The following is a 22878-nucleotide window of genomic DNA, read 5'->3' as shown; positions in this document are numbered from 1 at the left end:
CTTTGGCACAGGAACTGGAACCCAGGTGTTCCCCTCACCCCCATGAGTGACCTAACCACCATACTATAGAATCACACACACTCTCTCTCTGCTCCTATCACTATTGAAGTATTTTATGCAAAGTGGAACTGCTTCAATGGGAGAGATCGAGAGACTCACCCCAGAACTGCCAGTAGCCCAAAGGTCAAGGTGCTCACCTGGGAGAGGGAGACTTGGGTTCAAGTCCCTGCTCCGGAGCAGGGATTCCAACCTGGGTCTCTCCCCCACATCCTTGGTGAGTGCCCTATCCACTAGGCTCTAAGGCAGGAACCACTGCTACCACTGCTTTTGAATCTAAGCCACCATTATTTTTTTTTGCTTTAAAAAAAATAAAAAAATTTTTAAATGTCCTAAAACAAAATGTTTCATTCAACCTACGTGACATGTTTTCAATCCAGCCAAAATTAAAAAGAAAAAAATCTGTTTCCATTGAGCCTGAACTATTTTATTTTATTTTATTTTATTTTTCGGAACTCCCAGAGAATGAAAAATAAAACCAGTTATTTGCCCAGCTCTAAAAACAGATGACAAAGGTACAGGAGCTATTCAGCAGGAAGGAAGGCTCAAAAAGCCGAGGGGTGGGGTACAGTAGTCACATGGCAATGAAAATGCAGAGGGTTGGGGGAATGGCTCCTTTTTCAGCAGCTTAAATTTAGGGGAAGGTGAAAAGTTTTCACAGACACAGGCTAATAAGAAAATCTAACCCCCTTACACAGAGCTCACCAACAGCAGGTTGGTAGAAACCCATCCCGTTGGGGGAAGTAACTGGGCTGCACACCAGTGTCCTTATTGTTTGTACTGACTCCAGGAAGTAGCCATATATCATACGTTCTGACCCAAAATGAACACTACAAAGTTAGTGATCTCATTCAATATAGTTGAGAATTACAGGGATATCTCAAAAGATGTGTCAATTTCATTACTGAACTACACCTTCAAATAATTTTTTCAAAACAAAATCTCACAACAAAGCAAGTTTTAATATAGTACTTTTGCAAATTTTAATGTACTGACATATGAAAACAGCAATTTGGGTTTACTGGAAATAGATTTTTCAAGTTTACCATAAAAATGAAGACTAAACTGTTCTCTCACCTTCATGTTACAAGATGTTTTAAGATTCCTGAGCTTCAGTTTTAGAAGCAAAACGTTATAAAAATTATTTAACGAGATAAATTGCATCCTTGAATCTGAACATTGCAAGTAAAAAATAATTTAGCAAGAAGGCCCCTTTTCAAAAAACAACACATCTTTATGTACTTGAAACATAAATTTAACTGTTTCCATACTATTTTAAATAATTAGAAACAGCCAAAACATTTTAAAGACATGACATAGACCAGCTTTCTGGCCATTTTTGAATATTTCCTGGTGTTCTAAAAGCATAATAGTGCAACTATTCTGAAATAGAAAAGAATGCTGAAATATATAAGTGATCATTTGGGCCTTGTGATTTTCCACAAAGTAAACACACCTCAAAGAACAATGGAGGCATTGCAGCACAGTTTAAAAGATATTCTGTCAATATTATGGTCACTTTCAAATTTCATACAAAAATACTGCCCCCGGCTCAATTAGCCAAAATTCTGCTTTGCTACATGTTTTTTCATTGAGTGCATAAGGAACGGTTTGTAGTCAAATATTTTGTACACAATTACTTGCCAAGACTGGAATCCTGATAACTGACACCTATATCTCTCCTAATTCAGAGGATGTTGTGATTGCAGACATTAGAAACTAAGTGATCTAATCAAAAGATTCAGAAAATGGAAACTAATGAAAACCAAGTTAGGTTGGTTATCAGCACTGTAGAAACTCAAGCACATACGGTTATATCTACAGCACTGTCGTAACGTAAAAAAAAGGAGACAAAACTGATCATGAAGAAACATCAAAATCTAGTTATCTGTATCTTGGTTCCATGAACTAGATTCAAGTTAGATAAGTCACCAAACAGCAACTTCATCTTTTCCCCGCAGTAGTCACACAGCTGAGACCTACTTCAGAACTTTCTGGCCCTGATCTGTCCTGTAATGGCCTTTTTTGAAGGTGACTTCCTTTATTACCTACTCCAAGGACTTCTCTGCTTATTCAATGATCTCTTTCGGTGCTTTCGTTTCTTGGCCAAGCTTTTGTGACCATGACTTCTCTCTTTTTTATCTTGTCTACTCTCACTACTAGAGGCCCTCTTATGCTGGGTGCGATCTGGGCTCAAGCTTCTTTGGTGAGGGCTGCGACTTTTGCTAGGGTATTTATGGAGTCTTCTTTCTTTCCTACACTTTTCATCTTGACTACTCAAGTCTCTTCTGTGTTTGCTCGTTTCCTTTTTATCTTTGCTATTATCAACACTTGTGTCACTACGTGAATGGCTCCTCCCCTTACTTGGCTCTTTGTTACACTTGCCTTGCTCAGAGGATAAGTCCTTCCTGCACGCATTCTGGTCATAGCTTGGTGTACTCTTGTGTTGCAGGTTATTGGCAGGAATACAAGAAAGCACACCTGAACTCCTTTTATCAGAAGAGCTTTCGGTGCTATTGAAATTAAGTTTGTTGCTTTCCTTAACATTAGCTTCCTTGTGAAGGTTTCCATTTAAATACTTGGATTGAGAGTTCACACTTTCATTGGATATTAGTTCCCTCTGATAGGCCTGATTTGGTTTACCCATAATGGACTGTACCGAGGTAGATGTTATACAGCTGGATGACACAATCTGTGGACCACCCACAACAGTTTTCAACAGGCCAGACTGAGATGCTTTAGTTTCTTCCTTACTCTGATGTGTGTCATCTGTTTTCTTGCTCAGGAGATTGCTTAATAGCTTCTCCCTTAGCTCTTTCTCTTTTCTTTGCAGTCCAAGTGCTCTCTCTTTTTCCTCCTCTACACGTCTGAGTTCAGCCTCTTGCAGCCTTCGTCTCTCTTCCAACTCCTGAAGACGGACTCTTTCTTCATTATGTTCCTGCTCCAGAAGCTTTACTGCCTGAAAGACATTCAGGGGGAGGGAGAAAATGAATGAGAAAGAAAGTTTATAAATTTGCTTATGTCTCCCAAAAATCTCTCTGTTAAAGAAATCAGAATTTTTCATATACAAGGGAAGCCTGTAAAAAAAGGGAACCATTTAAAAAAAAATAATTTACATAACGCTGTGCACTAAGGATATTGTTCAACAAATAAAGCTGAAATGAAAAAGCAGCCAGCTCAGTTTAAGTAACTGGTAATGTGACTTGGTACTTTTCGCCTCCAGGTTACTCGTCCGAACCCAATATGAGCAAAAATCATTACTATCCAACAACTATTCAGGAATCTATATCAAATGAGTTGAGCTTCGTCCAGTTCCCAGTGGACAGGTGTCAATGTTACAGTAACCAGCACTGGGATTAGTGATTTTGTTGGCAGTCACAAAACTCAAGTATTGAATGGGTTTAGATGCTTCAGGTAAGTTACAAAAATTGAAGTTTTTATTCTGTTAAGTATGTAAATGTTTAATACAATCAGCAATACTGTGTGATTTAAATATCAGATTTACCTTACTTTGACCCTAAACAAAAGAGGCTTAGTTCAGTCCTTTGCAAGTTTTACCCTAGGCGTGAAGGGAAAGACAGCTATCCACAGAAAATGGTGCAATAATTGATATCCTCAGGCATTGCTTCAGTGCACAACACAGTAGTATCTAGACAACTTTGATGAACCACAGTGATGAACACACTATAAGAATCTAGATTTTTTTAAAAAAAGGAAAATCTTATAAAAATTCTCTAAGCATTATTTTACTTGGAGTGAGACTCTCTCTCAGTGGGGATCAAGAGCTCAGGAATTACTATGTGATGTACATATGATAATGTGATGTATGGAAAGGAATGCTGCGTTAAAATGTTAATGCTACGTTTATGCTAATATACAGATTAAAACACCCCTCATGTATGATGGCAGCAAGAAACAAAGCTGTGCATTTCTGCTTACTTAAAACAGTTACTAAACATTAGCCATTACTCCAAAATATCTGTGATTACAACTTTTTCAAGAAATAAGACAATATTGCGTCCTGTTTAGGGAACATATGGAAACAATGTTGACGACTGCAGACTCAAACATGATTTGACAAGTCACCATCACTGTCAGTGGATAACAGATATCTGTATTTTTGTAATATTGTTACACCTGCTTTTCCAAAAGTACTTTTCAAACATTAATAAAAGAAACCACAATAATCCCCACTTAATAAATGGGAAAGAGAGCAGTTAAGTGAACTGCTCAAGGCCACAAGTGATGCAGTGGCAAAGCCAAAATTAAAACTTGGAATCCTCTGTCTTAGTCCCCTGCTCAGTTCTTTATGCCATGGTTTCCACACATTTCTTTTTTTGGATCTCAAAGTAGTGAGCAGGCCTCTTTTCTCACCTGATGCACAATGTTATTCAGGTCAATAATTTCAGGTTCTCTTTTTACTCCATCCCTGCCTTCCTAGGGAACAGATGCATAGGCAAACATCCTATGGCTTCAAGACAGGCTCTTGTGAGTTCACAATCCATAATATTCAGAGGGGTGACTGTTGGCACATGTAATAGCTAAATGGTTTGGCTTATGAACACATAAGTCACTTAAAATTTTACTCTACCAGTTTTCATTTTTGTTAGCTCTTGAAATAATATGGAAAAGACAGCTTTTCAAAGTTACCTTTGCTCTGCTAAGCAGTTCTGCAATTAGTCTAATGGACTGAAGATTTCTTTGCGCTAACAGGAGCTTCCTCTCTTCTAGTCTTATTTTCTCTTGCAGTTTTTTCTGCTCTTCTGCTTGCATTTTTTCAAGTTTCTTTTTGTTTCTACGAACTTCACGATCTTTCTGTTTCTGTTCTCTTTTGCGTAACTTCTCTTCTCTTTTTCTCTCTCTTTCAAGTTCTTCAAGTTCCTTCTGTTTCCTAAGAGTGATTAATTTGTACATTAGCTATGACAAGAACAATTTTGGATTTTGACTTGTATTACAATTTAAGTTAAAAATAAAGGATTTTGTTATTTTTTTCAAGAAAGACAGGTCTTATTGATTGCTGACAGCTAGACAGAAGTAGGAAACATCAGATATGCATTCAGTGAACATCTTTAAACATTTCCCTTCCCACACAAAACCAAACTGACATCAGATAGACAGTTCTAGGCATAAGCAAAAATCTAAATATCAGATGTTTTAGGAACCAACACAAGTAAGATCATACAGCATTTTACTGCTCAAATTAGAAATACAGTCATTTTGAGTCAGTTGGCTGGGCAATCCATCCTCCAGAAGAAAAACTTTGAGCAGGTATCAATTTTAAAATGTGCAGATAGTTGCAAAGGCCCAGATTTTCAAGAGAATACGTGCCTAAACAGTGGCATGATTTTCAGAAAGAGGCAGCAGCTTCCACTGAAGAATTCTACTTTAACCACACAAAAGTAAATGGATCTAGACAACTTAGCTTCCTTACTCAGGCAAAATTTCTGTTCAAGTCAATAGTTTTGCTTTATTAAAGGGTGAAGAACAGTGCTCTTTGAGAGTTATCTATCATCTAAATGATAAAAAAAGATCACTGATGCATGGGCTCCAGCTTCCTTAACATACAATCGCTGAAATGATTTGGTACCATCAGATTTATGGTCCATATATACCTGGCATCCCTGAGATATTTGTATGTATACACATACTTTTTTCCTAGTAATACATTCTAAAACTTATATCCCATCCCTGAAAAAAACCTATCTACATTAAAAAGCAACAAGCTTTGTTAAAGCACAGCCATTTCAATAAAATGATTTACTTGTACAATTAGCACATGGTCTTCCAATTTTCTATCTAGAAAACAGATTTTAAAAACTTCATGATCCAAGCTAAACCAAATCACTGTAGTTTAAATAGTTCAATTATCCAGTTCTAGGAAGTACCTTTCCATCAAAATATCAAACTAGCTCACTTTATTTTGGCTCTCTCACTGCCTGAACCCTCCTTCCTCAGAACTAATACATAGTTGTCATTCTGGTCAGCTGTCTTCTAGGAACAATGGCAACACAACAACTGGGGCTTAGAGGAATGACTGCTTCTAGGAATGTAAAACCCACCACAACTGAAAATCAAACATAATATGTTACCTTACCATTGTTAATTGCCCATATAGTACTTCTGATGTGAATGAGGATTTTCAAAGGTGAAGATGTTTACTCACTATCTTTAACAGTAAAAGCTTTTAGTTTGTTACCAGCATTGGTATATATATTTATCAAAATCATCCACTTTAGTTTAAACACGTTTTAAAATAGTCCAGAAACAATAACGTTATGCAGAATTATAAGAAATTATAGGTATTATAATAAATTTACCAAACTTTCAACTTCAGTGATGGCCATCTCAGCTCCAGATTGCATTGCACAGGATCAAAAATTAAAATCTGCAAGTAGAGTAAGGATCTGCAACAGTTTCTACCAGTTGAAGATAGTTTATAGGAAAACTGGTCTTAAAAGATTTGGAAAACATAACTAACTCTTGAAACAACTGAAAAACTCTGCCTTTTATTACTAAGGTATTTCGAAATTAGAAGAGGATTAAGAATTTGGAATCTGATTTGCTCGCACCACTAACGTAAGTGATCAAAACACGTTTAAAAGTAGAGAGTTGCAAGATAAAGAGATTTTAATATTATGTTTGGAGAATTCTGTGAAGAGTCTCCAGGGAAAAAAATGGGACTCTGATTTAGAAGACTGAATAGTTAAATCTAACAATATATTTTGAGTCAATACCAAACTTAAAGACCATTTAATATCTTTACTGAACTAGTCAAAACACTTTGTAACTGATTGCGTATGTCAGTTTTAACATAAGATTGGATTTTTGTTTCTGTATGTGCCCATAAATTAACTTTTTTTGGGTTAGAAATATGATTGCTAGTGCAGCATGAGAAACAAAAAGTATAGTAAAACCTCAGAGTAACAGAGTGAAAAACAGAGATTGTTCATAACTCTGAACAAACCGTTATGGTGGTTCTTTCAAAAGTTTACAACTGAACATTGACTTAATGCAGCTTTGAAACTTTATTATGCACAAGAAAAATGCTGCTTTCCCTTTACTTTTGTAGTAGTTTACATTTAACGTAGTACTGTACTGTATTTGCCTTCTTTGGGCGGGGGGAGGGTCTCTGTTGCTGCCTCATTGTGTACTTCTGAGATGCGTAGTTGATTGTTCAGTTTGTAACTCTGGTGTTTGTAACTCTGAAGTTCTAACTGTATATAAAAGTGAAGTTATAATATGATCAAATTAAACATTCCTCATTTTGAATGGAATGAAGAAATGTGGGGACCCAAAGTTTTAGCCCTGCAAGAGACTGAAATTTAGTCCAATTGCTCATTCATTCATTCCTAATGCGAAGGAGATAAGGGGAAGGAAATGCAGTTTTATTGTATTTTATCATTAAAATTAAAAAATGTAGATATAAGTTAGATCTACCTTTCCTCCTCCTTTTTCTTCTCTTCAGCTTCTTTCTCTCTGCGTTTTTGTTCCTCTCTTTGTTGTTCAAGCTCTTGAAGCTTTTGCCGTTCAAGCTGCCGTTTCTTAATTGATGCATCACTCAGGTGTTTTGTTGAGTCAAAGGAAACCTTTACAGAGCACAATTAAGAAACAATGAGTTTAAGAGGTAAAAAACAATTCTAATCTAGTACATTTAAGTGTCAGCTTTGCTTTCACTTCATCCTGAAAACTAAGGTTTGGGGACTTTTGGATTTTTTTATGCTTGTTCTTGCAAGTCTTGTCATGTGAGAAAAAGTAAAAATATTTTACTCATGAGCCTGGGGATTTATCCAGTAAAAAGTATACAAACAATTTAATGTGTAGCTCCAACACATTCAAACTTTTTCCATGAACCTTACGGGATACTTTCTGAACTGCATACTATTGACTGACTTGCTTTTCATAACAAAGCCCACATTTTACTCAATTATCAAATCGTAAGTGCATGGCTCCCTACTTAAAACATGTCAAAGCAAATCTTACTAAGCCAAATTAAAAAAAGAAAACTAAATACTATTTTCTTGTGCTCCATGAATTTAGATTCTGTCTGAAATTGAATTTATTCATGTTTTTCTATTCAAAAGTAGTACTGGTATTTGTCATTTGAAAAAGTGAATCCTAGTGAGCTTAACCTAAAATAATAAATTTCAATTTTAAACTGTCTTCTGAACATCAACCCCCTATAACTGCAAAGTAGGAGAATATTATACCTCATTATATAGCCATCAAATTAATACTTAAAAATTTGGCCTTTGTCTCTGTAGACATCATACACCCATGACACATCTGTTATCTGATAGTATGGCCTTTCAAATTTGTTATAATAGCCTTGCTATTCTAATTGATGAGCAGTGGCTGCAAAAACAAGCCTTTTATCGTGACAGAAGCAGTAAGATAAATATGCCAGATTTTCAGGTATCATGGAAATATATTTTTATTAAATTTTCAAGGACAGTTTAAAAATGGGTTGAGATCACACAATGCAACAAATTTTTCATAAATTTTGCTTATATCTGCACTTCAAATACAATTCAGATGTCTGCTCAGTTGTATAAATTGCATTTATTTTCATTCTACAGAGGTTTGCTGATTTTTTACTTTAATGTTGTATCTTGTTACCCCTCTTTAAAAAGGAGTTGTATTTTAAAAGTTTAATTTTCTTTAGTTTTCCTAGGAATGTGCTGAACAAATATATAGTTTAAGTTCCGCGTGTGACGTGTATTCATAAATACACACACACAAATACACTGGCAGTGTGCTCTTAAAGAGTTTTATGGGTAAATCTGAGATGTACAGGCCACGCAGACACAAAGCAATTAGATGATCAGAGCTGATCTGGAGAAGAGAAAGGTGCTCTGTCTTGTGATGGGGTATGCTCCCCGCACTCACGCTGAATAGGTTAACGTAGGCCAGAGGGGACAATTAACCTATTAGGCTGCAAGATGGGGGAATTAAGGCTGAGCGGAAAGCCTTAATTAGTGGAAGCTCACTTGTGCAGGAACAGGCAGGGCATATATAATGCAAAGGAGTTGATAGTGGAAAGGGACTGCAGGTAAATAGTCTGCAGTCACTCCCTGGGACAAGAGAGCTGTGTTCGGGACAACAGAAATTAGTCTGCAGTTACTCAATGTAAGAAGGGAGATTGTGCTAGCAAATCCAGAGATGGGGAAGCCATGATTAGGAAAGGTTGAGGGAAAAAGGAAAAAGGTTCAGGATGATGAAGACTTTGCTACTGATTAGAGGATCCCTCAGCTCGAATCCAGAGGAGAGGGTGGAGCTGGAACCCAGCCACAGGGGAAGTGGCACTATAGGGGCAGTGAATGAGAAGACTGCCTAAAACTGCTGGTAAGTAAATTGATACTCCAGAAGGGGGAAACATGCATAGTGATCTGGCCAGAGGCCCAAGTCACAAAGAGGGAGCATCCTGGGTTGCACAGAGCGAGAGAGAGCAAGAGAGCAGCAGCAGGGCATGCAGTGAGCAGCAGAAGGGGGCCTCAGACCTGGAAAGAGCTAATCCGCACAGCAGTCAGAAAGAGGCACCATATGCGGAGAGTTGACCCCAGGACATATCTGCTGGGTACTAAGATACGGGATGTGGACCTTAGGCTAAAAAGGATCCTAATGGAAGCAGGAAAGAATCCACTCATTGTCATTCACATGGGAACAAATTATAATGCTAGATTCTCAGGGGAATGCATCAAAGGAAACTATGGAGAAGACACTTAAGGAAACGGAGGCGGAGGTGATCTTCAGTAGGATTCTGCCTGTCCCTAGAAGAGGAGAATGAAGGCGAGACAAGATTACGATGATCAACAGATGGCTCAGGCTGTGCTACAAGGAGGGTTTTGGAATGCTGAACCACTGGGAGTCATTCATGGACAGAGGACTGTTCTCATGGAATGCCCTCTACTTGAATAGGCAGGAAAATAGATTTCTGGGATGGAGGCTGGCACAATTGATTAAAAGATTTAAACTAGGAATCTGGGGATACGGTTGGGAGATGCTCATATAATATCCATGCCTAATACTAATATTGAGCAGGAGGAAAATCAAGAAAGAGGATACAGCAATGGAGAAAGAGTAGGAGAATGGACATCAAGAGAAAAGATAATGCCAATACTAATGACGATAGTATCGTTTATCTATCTGCTGACAGTAGAATGACTGTACCCAACTGGGTGAGGAATCTGAGTACAGACAAGCAGAAATAACTAAGATGTTTGTACACCAATGCAATGAGCCTGGCTAACAAAATGGAGGTACAAGAACTAATGGTACAGGAAGTGAAACCAGATATTATAGGGACAACAGAAACATGGTAGAATTGTAGTCATGACTGGAGTACAGGGATTGAAGGGAATGTGCTGTTCAGGAAAGACAGAAATAAAGATAAAGGTGGTGAAGTAGCATTGTATATTACTTAGGAGGTAAACTGTAAAGAAATCAGAAGTGACGGAATGGATAAAACAAGAGTCCATTTGAGCCAAACCACTTGGGGGAAAAAAAGTGACCAGATGGTCGCCACGGATAGCACTTGGGGAATGCGACACACCCCCAGGATCTGATCTGGATATGAATAGAGACCTCCTTAATATTTTTAATGAAATAGGTACTACTGGGAATTGTGTGATTATGGGAGAGTAATTTCCCAGATATATATTGGAGGACAAATGCTACTAATAATGGTAGGGCCCACATTTTCCTGGATGTGATAGCTGACAGATTTCTTCACCAAATAGTCACCAAACCAACAAGAGGTAATTCCATTTTAGATTTGCTAATGGTGAATAGTGAGAAGAACTGGTTGTAGGGGACAACCTTGGTTTGAGTGAGCATGAGCTAATTAAGTTTAAACTAAATGGAAGGATAAACAAAAATAGGTCTGCAACTAGGGTCCTTCATTTCAAAAGGGCAAACTTTAAAAAATTAAAGGAAGTGGACTAGGCTGAAAACTCAAGGATCTGAATGTGTAGGAGGCTTGGAAAAGTTGCAGAAGCTATCTGAAGCCTGCATCACAAGCAAGGGGGAAAAAATTGTAGTGAAGGGTAGCAGACCAAACAGGATGAACAAGCATCTCAAACAGGTTATTAAGGCAGGACGCCTACAAGGAATAGAAGATGGGCTGGATCAGGAAGTAAAGCTAAGTATTGGAAGTCAGAAAGTATAGGGGGAAAAGTGAGAAAGGCCAAAATCCAAGCAGAGTTGGACACTGCAAAGGAAATTAAAACTGGCAGCAAAAGGTTCTATAGTCATACAAATAAGAAATCAAGGAAAAAAGAATTGGGACCACCAAGCACTGACCATGTGGGGGGGTTAAAGATAATACAGGCATGGCCCAACACCTAAATGAATACTTTATCTCAGTTTTTAAATAACTGTAATGAAGAGTTTAGGGGTAGTGGTGGAGTGGCTAATGGAAATGAGGATATGGAAGTAGAAATTAATGAAGCCAAGATCAAACAGCTTAATGGGACCAAATGGAGGGGCCTGGATAATCTCCATCCAAGAATATTGAAGGAACTGTCACATGAAATTGGAAGCCCAATAAAAGGAATTTTTAACCAACCCATACATACACCCACAGGGTTCATATCCTATGCCTGGAGAATTGTAATATAGTACCTATTTTTAAGAAAGGCAAAAAAAGTGATGCAGGAAATTACAAGCCAGGTAGTTTGATCTCAATTATATGCAAGGTGTTGGAACACATTTTGAAAGAGAAAGTAGTTAAGGACTAGAGGTAAACTTTAATTGGGATAAAATACAACATGATTTTACAAAAGGTAAACTGGACCTTGAAAACTGGAGTATAGAAATGGGATCGATCGATTTAATAGTGCAAAGTGCAACATCATGCACTTAGGGGCTAACAAGAATTTTTACTGTAACCTAGGGACTTACCTAAGAACATAAGAATGGCCATACTGGGTCAGACCAAAGGTCCTTCCAGCCCAGTATCCTGTCTACTGACAGTGGCCAATGCCAGGTGCCCCAGAGGGAGTGAACCTAACAGGTAATGATCAAGTGATCTCTCTCCTGCCATCCATCTCCACCTTCTGACAAACAGAGGCTAGGGACACCATTCCTTACCCATCCTGGCTAATAGCCATTAATGGACTTAACCTCCATGAATTTGTCCAGGTCTCTTTTAAACCCTGTTATATTCCTCAACCTCCTCAGGCAAGGAGTTCCACAGGTTGACTGTGCACTGAGTGAAGAAGAACTTCCTTCGATTTGTTTTAAACCTGCTGCCCATTGATTTAATTTGGTGGCCCCTAGTTCTTATATTATGGGAACAAGTATATAACTTCCTTATTCACTTTCTCCACACCACTCATAATCTTATATACCTCTATCATATCCCCCCCTTAGTCTCCTCTTTTCCAAACTGAAAAGTCCTAGCCTCTTTAATCTCTCCTCATATGGGACCCATTACAAACTCCTAATCATTTTAGTTGTCCTTCTCTGAACCTTTTCTAATGCCAGTATATCTTTTTTGAGATGAGGGGACCACATCTGTACGCAGTATTCAAGATGTGGGTATACCATGGATTTATACAAGGGAAATAAGATATTCTCCATCTTATTCTCTAACCCTTATTTAATGACTCCTAACATCCCATTTGCTTTTTTGACTGCAGCTGCACATTGCGTGGACGTCTTCAGAGAACTATCCATGATGACTCTCCTGATTAGTTGTAGCTAAATTAGCTCCCATCATATTGTATGTATAATTGGGATTATTTTTTCCAATGTGCATTACTTTACCTTGTTTCAGAGTAACAGCCATGTTAGTCTGTATTCGCAAAAAGAAAAGGAGTACTTGTGGCTAAGACTAACCAATTTATTTGAGCATAAGCTTTCGTGAGCTACAGCTCACTTCTTATGCTCAAATAAATTGGTTAGTCTCTAAGGTGCCACAAGTACTCCTTTTCTTTTTACTTTACCTTGATCCACATTAAATTTCATTTGACATTTTGTTGCCCAATCATTTAGTTTTGTGAGATCTTTCTGAAGTTCTTCACAGTCTGCTTTGGTCTTAACTATCTTGAGCAGTTTAGTATCATCTGCAAACTTTGGCACCTCACTGTTTACCCCTTTCTCCAGATCCATTTATGAATGGATGAACTACCCGTTGGAAGTGAGAGAGGAGGAAAAAGGCCTGGTGTTTTGATTGATCACAGGAAGACTATGAGCTGCCAATGTGATGCAGCAGCGAAAAAGGCTAATGCAAGAGGATGCATCAGGCAAGGTATTTCCAGTACAGCTAGAGAAGTATTAGTATCTTTATACAAATTATTAGTGAGACCTCATCCAGAATACTGTGCGCAACTCTGGTCTCCCATGTCTAAGGGCCTGTCTCCACTTACACAGGGATCGACATGCAGCAATCGATCCACCAGGGGTCGATTTAGCAGGCCTACTGAAGACCAAATAAATTGACCACTGAGTGCTCTCTCGTCAACTCTGGTACTCCACTGGAATGAGAAGCATAAGGTAAGTCGACGGGAGAGTTTTTCCCGTCGACCCAGTGCGGTGTAGATACCGCAATAAGTCAACCTAAGGTATGTTGTATAACTTAGGTCAACTTAGCCCCGTATTGTAGACCTGCCCTAAGAAAGATACTGTACCAGGTACAGAGAAGGGCTACTAGGATGATCAGAGGAATGGAAACCTACTTTACGAGAGGAGACTCAAAGAGCTTGGCTTGTTTAGCCTAACCAAAGGAAGACTGAGGGGACATATGATTGCTTTCTATAAATATATCAGAGGGATAAATACCAGAGAGGTAGGGAAATAATTTAAGTTAAGTGCCAACATTAACACAAGAACAAATAGATATAAACTGGCCACTGACAAGTTTAGGCTTGAAATTAGACAAAGGTATTTAACTATCAGAGGAGTGAAGTTCTGGAACAGCCTTCCAAGGGGAGCAGTGAGGGCAAAATACCTAACTGGCCTCAAGACTGAGCTCGATAAGTTTATGGAGATGGTATGGTGAGATTGCCTACAATGGCATGTGCACCATCTGCAACTGCTAGTAGCAAATATCCTGAAAGGACGGAAATGGGACATTAGATGGGGAGGGCTCTCAGTTACTATAGAGAATTCTTACCCAGGTGTCTGGCTGATTGGTCTTGCCCACATGCTCAGGGTCCAACTGATCACCATATTTGGGGTTGTAAAGGTATTTTTCCTCAAATGAGATTGGCAGAGATTGCCAGGGCGGGTTCTGCCTTCCTCTGTCATGCAGGGCATGGGTCATTTGCAGATTTAAACTAGTGTAAATGGTGGAGTCTCTGTAACTTGAACTCTTTAAATAATGATTTGAGAACTTCAGTACTTCAGACAGAGGTTATGGGTCTATTAGAGGATGGGTGAGCGAGGTTCTGTGGCCTGCAATGTGCGAGGTCAGACTAGATGATCATGATGGTCCCTTGCAGCCTTAAAGTCTATGACAACCTAAATATGTGCCAATAAAACCCATCTACCACACTTATGTCTCCTGTAATGCCTCCTGTTACAGGAAAACTATTTTAGAGAGTTTAAATATTTTATTAGGACTCTCTCTCTCTGACACACCACTGCCTGTAATACTAGACATCTTAGTCACCGTCAATCCAATATTACAGGGTTCAGAGGGACCATTAAAAACTTCTTAAAATCTCATTTAAAAACCTAGTTTAGTTTACTTTTCTACACACAAAGAAGTCATGACCAGTAACTCCAGGTCTTCCAGGGCTAGTGATAGTTAAATGTGTATTCCTCCGAAAAGCCGGAAAGTTCCCATTTCTAACCCTATAGGCCATGAGTAAAGAGACTTTAACGTTGTGATATTTTTGTATAGTAAAGCTATTTCTGGGGCAAGAATTAATCTCAATGTCCTGGAGCCTCAGGACAAAGTATTTTTTTCACATTTTGGTGGAGCAGTGGATAGAGGAGAAAATCCACCTCTGAAAGGTTGATTTAAAGATAAAATTATGGCTGTTTGAAATTACTCATGGTGCTGGAATATTAAAATAATATTAATATTTACAAACACAGCTTGTTTGGTTGTTTAAGAAATTAAATGTGGCAATTAGAACACAGACCTAGTTCAAAGAGAATAGGAGTACTTGTGGCACCTTCGAGTCTAACAAATTTATTTGAGCATAAGCTATCGTGGGCTAGAGCCCACTTCATCGAATGCATAGAATGGAACATATAGTTCCTAGTTCACATATTTAGCTCCCGTCATTGTGTTACTCCTAGCCCAAGAGTTATGCCAATGTTAAGATTTTTTTTAATTTGGTACAGGATTTTGTGTATTACATTTTACCTCCCTATCACACCTTACTTTTGAAATTCCACTACGGATGTTGCAAGAGACTGTTTTTATGCTGTCACTTCATCAACAATCTGACTTGATATCAGAATAAAATGCAGCTGTAGAATTTAACGTACATGGAAAGGACATTCAACAGTATTTTTTCCCCTTAAGGTCTATTACAAAATAACTCCGCAGTTCCTCACCTTTACATTGCAAGCCACTGCTTTGCCATCATCACCTTTGTACATCAGTTTCATCCCTCGCAGGGCATTCATGGCTTTGATGAAACCTACATACTCACGATATTGAACGTAAGCTTCAAAATTCAAATGGCCTCCAAAACTGAAGGTGTGAAAGTTTCTACCAGTCATTTCTTCTCTATATGGGTCCAGCATGGGTATGTCCACATTACGTATTTCCCCAAATTTCTTAAATACTTTTATAAGAACTTCTTCACTTGGTTTTTCTGAGCCAGAGTCCTTCAGTGCAAACCATTTGCAAGGTAACCCCTCTAAGTGAATGGTGTCTGGTCTCTCCCCTGGCAAAGTTTCGTTCATATCTTTCGCATCACGGAAAAAGGAGTCCCAGTCATGTCTAGTAGGAAAGTCAACTTTATATTCTGCAGCACGAACTTTTAAAATGTCAGAGAAACCACTAAGTTTTATTGTTTTGCCATCAAGGCATGCTAGAAAGGACTTAACCAAACTCTTGTTTTCAACTTCTCCTTCAAAACGGATGAAATCCATGGTGCTTTTGGAAATCCGTAGTGTGGAAAACTGATGAGTTTGCACCATTCCCTTTAGTCTTTCCATCACTTCCCAATTGGAAATGGATTTTCCTGGTTGCTTCAGCTGAGGAAGTGCTACGCTGATAGACATTTTTGTAATGGGTTTAAGGTATAAGCCATAGGAAGCACAGAGCTCTACTGCTTCTGATGCATCATGAACTATTGTAGCAGCCGCCATAGCACACAAAAAAAAAGTATAAAACCAGTAAGAAAAATATATACTCAGTTAACTTGTAGGAGACACTAACTGACGAACGTGGTCCTTATCTGTAAATAATTGACCGGTTCTGAGACTTAAACGTTACCAAGTAAAACCATTGATTCTTGGCATGAGAGTTAATTAGGGAATTTAAAATTAACAGCATTGCCATTATAAACTGTTTTCTAACCATCACAATATATGAATTCCGTTCCAAGACTTACATACTACAGTCATAAGCAGTACAATTATGTCCACAGAGAAACTGAAAAGCTGATGATATGAATAAGTGTGGTTTGATACTCAATGGCTCAACAAAAACCTAGGCTTCGGGAGGAAGCACTGTGGAAGTTATTAGTGTTAACATGAGCAGAATTACTAGAGTGTCAACTCGCAACAGTTATACTGCAGCAGTCCAGCCTTGAAGAAGAATTCCATATCCTCAACTAGATGACTTTATTCTGAAAGGAAAAAAAACAGATGTCCATTTATAGGGAAGAATTAGTCTTATAACTCTTGCTCAGACCTGAACAAACTACACAAGGTGCAACTTCAACACAATGAGGTCCCCTCTCTATGATGGTAATCATCAACACAAATCCCCATTTGCTTACTAGGGCCACAAAGGGGGAGGGGAGAAGGGCTGGTGTAATTAATAGGCAACAGAACATTCTTTCTAAAATCACATTTATGAGTTTTAGCTACAGCATAAGATAATTTTAAAGAGAGAGCTCATACATATAACCACCCACAGATCTGCCAGAGATTTACAAACACAACCATTATAATTCATAACATATAAACAGACTGGGGAAAAGTTGAATTTTATCTGTAAATGTCAAACATCTATTTCACCTTGCGCACACATACCTATGAAAAAATATTTCCATCGATAACAAGGGAAATTTACAGACCGGCAAAATAAGAAAAATGCTAACTGAGAACCTACCAGGTGTTGGGTCCCCAGTGGCACTAACACACACGTGACACAGGCCAGGGTAAGTAAAATGAAGGGAATTTGGAACAGTAATTTTATTAAGATAATGTTGAAGTAAAAAGTAAACGGTACAGAGTTTAGGCATAGAAGTTTCTGGTTATCAGGGAATAAGGTACAGTTTACCAAGGGGTGCGAAATTCGGTTTAGGAGCGGGTGGCGTAAGGAATACATAATCTGCAATCTCCCCGATTGGGGGTAAAAGTTTAACGGGTCAAAGTACAGACACTGAGATATGGGGTATGTTGTCCATATAATGGCTATGTTCAGGTGTGGAGTATAATGAGTGGATACGATGATGAGGATGGATCTACCCTCATTTGGTGGGATTTAATGTTCAGTGAGTTTATGGTTCCAGTTCATATGGTCCAATGGAAATATTACATCAGGACCCTGTAGGGTTGCCAGGTGTCCAGTTTTCGATGGGATCATCCGGACGAAAAGGGACCCTGGCGGCTCCGGACAGCAGCACTGACTGGGCTGTTAAAAGTCCGGGCGGCAGCGCAGCGGGGTTAAGGCAGGCGCCTTATTAGAGTTTGTTTCACAGCTAATTACTTTGCACATTTTGACACGCGCTGTAGAAAATGTGTCTTTTTAAACCATTACAGAAGCTTTAACTTTCTGAATCGACAGCGAGCGGGTCAGCAGGGGCTTGGTGTCGGAGTCTCCCCCGGCCCCGCAAGAATTCTGCACGACGGTGGAAGTTTCAGCCGACAGACACAACCTGTCCATAGCTTTAAAATAACCTCGCGCTGCGCAGGGAGCTGAAACGCGCCCCCGCAGGCTGCGCAGGCCGGCCCTGGGCGCAGCCTCGGTCAGCGGCGGCGGCCGCCGCTTCCCCCCGCCCCCCGCAGCCTGGGGAGCCCCTGGCCGCGGGGCGCCGGGCACCGAGCGGGGGCGCTCGCCCGACTCTGCCCCGCCCGCGCGGCGGATCCACAGTCCGGGGGGAGCGGGGGTGGCGGCGAATATTTATGGGGGGTCAAAGGTCACATCTAACCCCGGGCAGGTCTCTGCGCTCCCCGGCCCGCACCCCGAGCGGAAGGGTTACGAGCCGCGGCCCCCGCCGCCCCCAGGACTGACTCACCCGCCACGTCGGTCTCTGGCCTCCAAACCGCGGCCGGCGCCGCCGCTGGCGGCATCGGACCCAAAAGAAAACAGAACAGCCGCCCCGCTCCCCGGCGTCCCACAAACCCCTGCGGCCGAACTTCCGCTTCCTGGTTGGCTCAACCAGCGGGAAGGAGGTGGGGTGGGGGCGAGCGATTCCAGAGCGTCCTGGAAGTGGCCGGGCTGGGCCGCTCCTCCGCGTCTATGGTTCCAGGAAGGGGGGAAAAAAGAACCGCGCAAGCCCAGCGCGGAATGCGGCCGCGCGCCCCCTGGCGGGCGGAGAGGCGGTGGCAGCGCCGCCTTTTGCGGCCCGGCGGGAGTCGCCCCCTGGGGGGCGTTGGGCCCCCAGTGGGACTAGCGCAGCGGCGTGAGCCAGGCCTGGCTCAATCCAGTGGAGGGGATTTGGGGCAGTAATATTACGTCGAGGCCCGTAGGGTTGGCTGGCTCCCTGTGGTCCGGGAAGCAGCGGCATGTCCCACCTCTGGCTGCTACGCGTAGTGGTAGCCAGGGGGCTCCGCATGCTGCCCCTGCCCCAGCCGCCGGCTCCGCAGCTCACATTGGCTGGGAACCGTGGCCAATGGGAGCTGTGGGGGCGGCGTGGGCAGCATACAGAGCTGCCTGGCTGCCCCTGAGCCTAGGAACCAGACATGCCGGCCACTTCTGGGAGCTGCCCGAGATAAGCACCACCTGGCCAGAGCCTGCACCCCATATCCCCTCCTCCACCCCAACCCCATGCCCCAGCACTGAGCCCCCTCCTGAACCCTAACTCCCTCGCTGAGCCTGCCCCCTCTCCAATACCCCAACCCTCTACCTCAGCACTGAGCCCCCTCCCACACTCTGAACCCCTCATTTGAGGCCCCAGCCCAAAGCCTGCACCCCTAGCCCGAGTCCTCACCCCCTCCCGTGCTCCAATCCCCTGCCCCAGCCTGGTGAAAGTGAGTGAAGGTCTGGGAGAGCAAGCGACAGAGGGAAGGGGAATGGTGTGATTGGGGGTTGGGACTCAGAGAAGGGGCAGGTTAGGGGCGGGCAAGGGTGTTCAGTTTTGTGCAATTAGAAAGTTGGCAATCCTAGGGCTCTTTGAGCTGTGAGGGGCCTTGCCAATTGCTCAGTCTCTTCATGCTGAGTGCCACCACTGATAACGTGACTTCAGGTGCTGGGGCTTTGACAAACCCCTCTACGTATCACAGGAATTATTGCAAGAATTGCCAGTGCTGTCTCCTGTACTGCTCCCACTCTCAACCTCCAGCAGTGCAGAAGCACCATGACCCTCACCCCTCATAGCATGGGGTGCTGCTAGGGTTGCCAACCTTCCTGGACTGGCTAGGGATCTCCCAGAATGGGCCTCAGTCCTCCGGTGGCTATTGAAGCCAATCTGGGAGATTTTAGGCCCCTAAAAATTCAGTCTGCAGCGTAGCAGGACTAAGGCCAGCTCCCTACCTTCCCTGGGTCCACACAGGTCCTGGAAGCGGCCGGCATGGCCCTCTAGCTCCTAGGTGGGGGCAGCCAGGGGGTCTCTGCACACTGCCCCAACCCCGACTGCCAACTCCACAGCTCCCATTGGTCAGGAACCGTGACCAATGAGAGCTGCAGGGGCAGTGCCTGCAGGCAGGGCAACATACAAAACCACCTAGGCTCCCCTGAGCCTAGAAGCCAGACATGCCGATTGCTTACCGGGAGCCGCCCGAGGTAACCACCGCCTAGCCAGAGCCTGCACCCTGAAACTCCTCCTGCACCCCAGCTCCCTGCCCCAGCCCTGAGCCTGCTAATGCACCCAAACTCCCTTCCAGAGCCTGCACCCACTCCTGCACCCCAACCCCGTGCCCCAGGCTCAGCCCGGAGCCCCCTGCCACACTCCGAACCCCTCCGCCCCACTGCCCAGCCCAGAGCCCACACCCTCTCCAGCACCCCAACCCCCTGCCCCAGCCATGAGCCCCCTCCTGTACCCCAACTCCCTCCCAGAGCCTGCACCCCACACCTCCTCCAGCACCCCGAGCTCCTGCTCCAGGCTCAGCCCAGAGCCACCTCCCACACAAGAGACATAATCAACTTGGGCCCCAATCCTGCAACATGGAGCGGGTGAGTGGACCCTTGTGCTTATGTGGCACACCATTGATTTCAGAATTAAATAATACAATAGTAGGTATGATGTTTTCAGACCGGTATGTAATTTTTAAAGCCATGATCCTACAATGCAATTTGCATGGTTCCACTTGGGTGCAGGGATCCACCTGGTAGAGATAATTTCAGGTTTGGAGCCTTAATAATGCACATGGCAGCCAGGTGAGAATCTTACACACACCAGAAAGGGGAGGGCAGAAGAACAAGCAATGATAAACGTAAGTTACAGCTGTATAACAATGTGTCTTGTCCATTTAGTGACTTCAGTTACATGGCTGTTCTTGTCTTGCTCCTCTAAGCTGAATAGTAAGCTCAGTGTTTTTTGCAAATGCTAAATAACATGAAATAAAACAAAAAAGAACATAAAAAACGACATAAAATGAAAAACTCACCCTGCGGTGGTGGTGGTCCTTGTGGTTCCTGTCCCAAGGGGCTGGACCCAGGTGCCTGGTCTGAGCATTTCGAGGTCGCAGGTCACTCACTCAAATTTGGCTCACCTGCCCTGTGTCATGATGATGGAGAGATGACAGGGCCAAACCTGAGCAGCACTGTGACCCTGGGCACCAGATTGCCACACCTAGAGCAGGGAGCTGGCCCCAGAGCTATGGGACAGGAGTCACCGCTGCAGGGTAAGTGCAGGGTGGGCCCTACCACCCACCCTTTGGGCAAGATCCAACATCCTCCCAGGGCCTTGTGAAAGTAGAATGAATTATATTGAAATTATAATTCATAAAAGAAATGCTGCTTGAAAGGTTTGTTGAAATATAGTTGTCAGGAAGAGAAACATTAAGGACTGTGAGACAATGGGTCCTCAAACTAATTAACTTAGAGCTCCTATTTAGCTAGGAGATTGGTAAACATTAGTATGCAAATAAGATATGTATGTATATTTGTCAGTTTCTGCTTCCTTTTGTCTCCTGTGTTAAATTGGCTTTGGTTTATCTGTATAAATAAGTTAACTTGAGCTTTTGCAGGGGGCTCACATATATCTGGGTGCATTGGCAAAGCGCTTTGCTAATAAACAGAGTGGTCTGACAATTTCAGTGAGTCTTGAATCTGACTTTGACAATTTGGAGGTTCCACCGAGATGGCAACCGTCTTCACTGGGGCCGTGTGACTCCTGACCATTCTTAGGACGGCCGTGGTAAACCAGCACTTGGGCATTTGGCCCAAGCAGTCCTCCGCCAGAACGGAAGGGTGCATGACCACAGTGAAGTCTACGCCATCAAACCTGTTGGTTCCCACTCTGTTCTGGTAGGGATCCCGGGATCTGACATCAGGAATCTGGTTAGGTAATTATTTCTGTGTTTTGTCCGGACTGAGGACTGTCTTGTCTCTGTGTCTATCCATCCTCCCTGTAGTGTGTTTGAGTCTGGGCGCCGTCTCCGTCCGGGGATCGGCTGACCAAAAGGTTCCTGTCCCCACGGTCTGAGTGAGTGAAATCTGCACAATTGCAGCCGCACTGCGCCTTGGGTAAAACCCTTGGTGTGAAAGCAAGGGCGACTGAGGCAGTAGCCTGTGGGCTCCTTTTGTGTGTTGCACCGGGCATCGCTCTGACGAACCTGACTTTCCTTCTTGTGTGATTGGTGTGTAAAGTCCTCCTCTATGGGTAACCAGATGTCTAAATCGGGACAGTTCCCTAAAGGAACGCCGGCTCATTTTATGTATTTTAGGAAGGGTCCGGACTCCTGTAAATTTCTGGGAAAATGATCTAGGCTAACTCAGGAGAATCCCAAAATGCAGTGGCCACTGTTAGGATCTTGGGACAAAGACCGAGTAGACGTCTTAAAAGACAAACTCGGCCAACCTAAAACTAAATTGGCAAAAGGAGAGGTTGATTGTTTCATGCAGTGGTGGGAAGAGGCAAATCATAGGTGAGAATCAAAACTTGCCTCTCTCAAAGATTCTGGCTTCTATCTCACCAGATGCAACTCATTTTACTGTTGTTGATTTGTGCTCTGCTTTCTTTTCTGTCCCGGTTCACCCTGACTCCCAGTTCCTGTTTGCCTTTTCTTACAAGGGGCAACAGTACAGATGGACCACACTACCCCAGGGGTATACTGAAAGCCCATCATATTTTTCCCAAGCGTTAGCCTGAGACCTTGCTGACCTTGTTTTCCCGTCCAGGTCCACACGAGTCCAATATGTAGATGATCTACTCCTTTGTTCCCCTTCACTGTCTGCCTCTGAAACTGACTCTTTAGTGCTCCTTACTGCCCTAGCAAATAAGGCTCACAAAACTTCTCGCTCTAAACTGCAACTCTGTCAAGCTTCTGTCACATACCTTGGCTTTCTCCTCTCCCAGGGTTCCC

The 22878-nt window shown here is 42.4% G+C and overlaps 1 protein-coding gene across 1 annotated transcript; it reads right to left on the bottom strand.

Moving 5' to 3' along the window:
- Nucleotides 1-1015: 1015 nt before the first annotated feature.
- Nucleotides 1016-18570, bottom strand: AKAP17A (A-kinase anchoring protein 17A). The gene is made up of 5 exons (XM_048859718.2): nt 18429-18570; nt 15568-16811; nt 7495-7643; nt 4708-4948; nt 1016-3016 (listed from the first exon to the last, which is right to left on the bottom strand). Exons 2-5 carry the CDS (start codon nt 16327-16329, stop codon nt 2102-2104), a joined length of 2067 nt encoding a protein of 688 aa, XP_048715675.1. The 5' UTR covers nt 16330-16811; nt 18429-18570; the 3' UTR covers nt 1016-2101.
- Between the last annotated feature and the right edge of the window lie 4308 nt (nt 18571-22878).

This window comes from Caretta caretta, chromosome 1 (assembly GCF_965140235.1).
Source record: "Caretta caretta isolate rCarCar2 chromosome 1, rCarCar1.hap1, whole genome shotgun sequence".
Taxonomy (NCBI): domain Eukaryota; kingdom Metazoa; phylum Chordata; order Testudines; family Cheloniidae; genus Caretta; species Caretta caretta.
Note: the sequence above shows the minus strand (reverse complement) of the source record. Positions and strands in the feature narration are given on the sequence as shown.

What these genes read in the sequence shown, in the direction of transcription:
- AKAP17A (XM_048859718.2), bottom strand. Translation starts at nt 16,329, where the DNA reads ATGGCGGCTGCTACAATAGTTCATGATGCATCAGAAGCAGTAGAGCTC. An exon ending in AAGAAAAAGGAGGAGGAAAG is followed by an intron (nt 4,949 to 7,494) that starts GTAGATCTAACT and finishes AATCACTCTTAG; the next exon opens with GAAACAGAAGGAACTTGAAG. An exon ending in AACTGCTTAGCAGAGCAAAG is followed by an intron (nt 3,017 to 4,707) that starts GTAACTTTGAAA and finishes AATGTCTTTCAG; the next exon opens with GCAGTAAAGCTTCTGGAGCA.